The sequence below is a fragment of the Octopus bimaculoides genome, chromosome 1 (genome assembly GCF_001194135.2).
Source record: "Octopus bimaculoides isolate UCB-OBI-ISO-001 chromosome 1, ASM119413v2, whole genome shotgun sequence".
In the NCBI taxonomy this organism is placed as follows: Eukaryota; Metazoa; Mollusca; class Cephalopoda; order Octopoda; family Octopodidae; genus Octopus; species Octopus bimaculoides.
Genome location: NC_068981.1, coordinates 95960783 through 95961518, shown reverse-complemented (window position 1 = coordinate 95961518; position 736 = coordinate 95960783). Strand labels below are relative to the sequence as shown.

The following is a 736-nucleotide window of genomic DNA, read 5'->3' as shown; positions in this document are numbered from 1 at the left end:
TATATATATATATATATATATTTGTGACTTCTACGCTACATCGGTGTCAAAGTGTCACTTTTCCGGCATTTTTCTCAATTTTCTCTGAGCGAAGCACAGAAATAGGAATAGCATTTAGAAATGTAATATCACGATGTACAAAATTATTTCAAGTTATTAAATGTAATGAAAATGTACAATTATATATTTACCAGCTGGATTTCTGGAAGTTTCCAACAGAATTTGACGACAGCTTTCATATACGGGTAAGCCCAGAACAAAGGCGAATCGTGAAAATTGCACTGGACGAAACCAAAACTCCGTTTGACATCCTCATTGATGACATAGACAAGTAAGGAATTCCGTAGGGATTATTTTTTTCACTTATATTGTTCTTAAAAAGATGAATCCTCCATAAAATGTTAACTGCTGATTTATTGTTGTTTATGATGCTGCAGTGGAAACAGTGAAAGAATATCACTAAATGTTGATGTAAAACTGCTTTAATTGCAAATAAAAACAGAAGTTTATGTCTGCAGTGCATGTCTCTATCCGTAACGTAAATCACAACCTTCTACAATCCTGTGCATTAGATTGCATTAAAATGCTCGAAAAACTGATCTTATAGACTCTAAACTAAAATTGTTTGGAAGTTTGAAATATAAATCGCCACCCTGTATATATATGTATATATGTATGTATGTATGTATGTATGTATGTACGTATGTATGTATGCGTATGTGTATATATATATATA

The 736-nt window shown here is 31.7% G+C and overlaps 1 protein-coding gene across 1 annotated transcript in view; it reads left to right on the top strand.

Annotated features, from left to right (window-relative positions):
- The window catches only part of LOC106876015 (carboxypeptidase A2), an 82748-nt gene that overhangs the window by 57632 nt on the left and 24380 nt on the right, over nucleotides 1–736 (top strand). Inside the window, exon 3 of the mRNA XM_052966840.1 lies at nucleotides 195–331. Coding sequence (XP_052822800.1) covers nucleotides 195–331 — 137 coding nt within the window. The remainder of the gene's footprint in view (nucleotides 1–194; nucleotides 332–736) is intronic.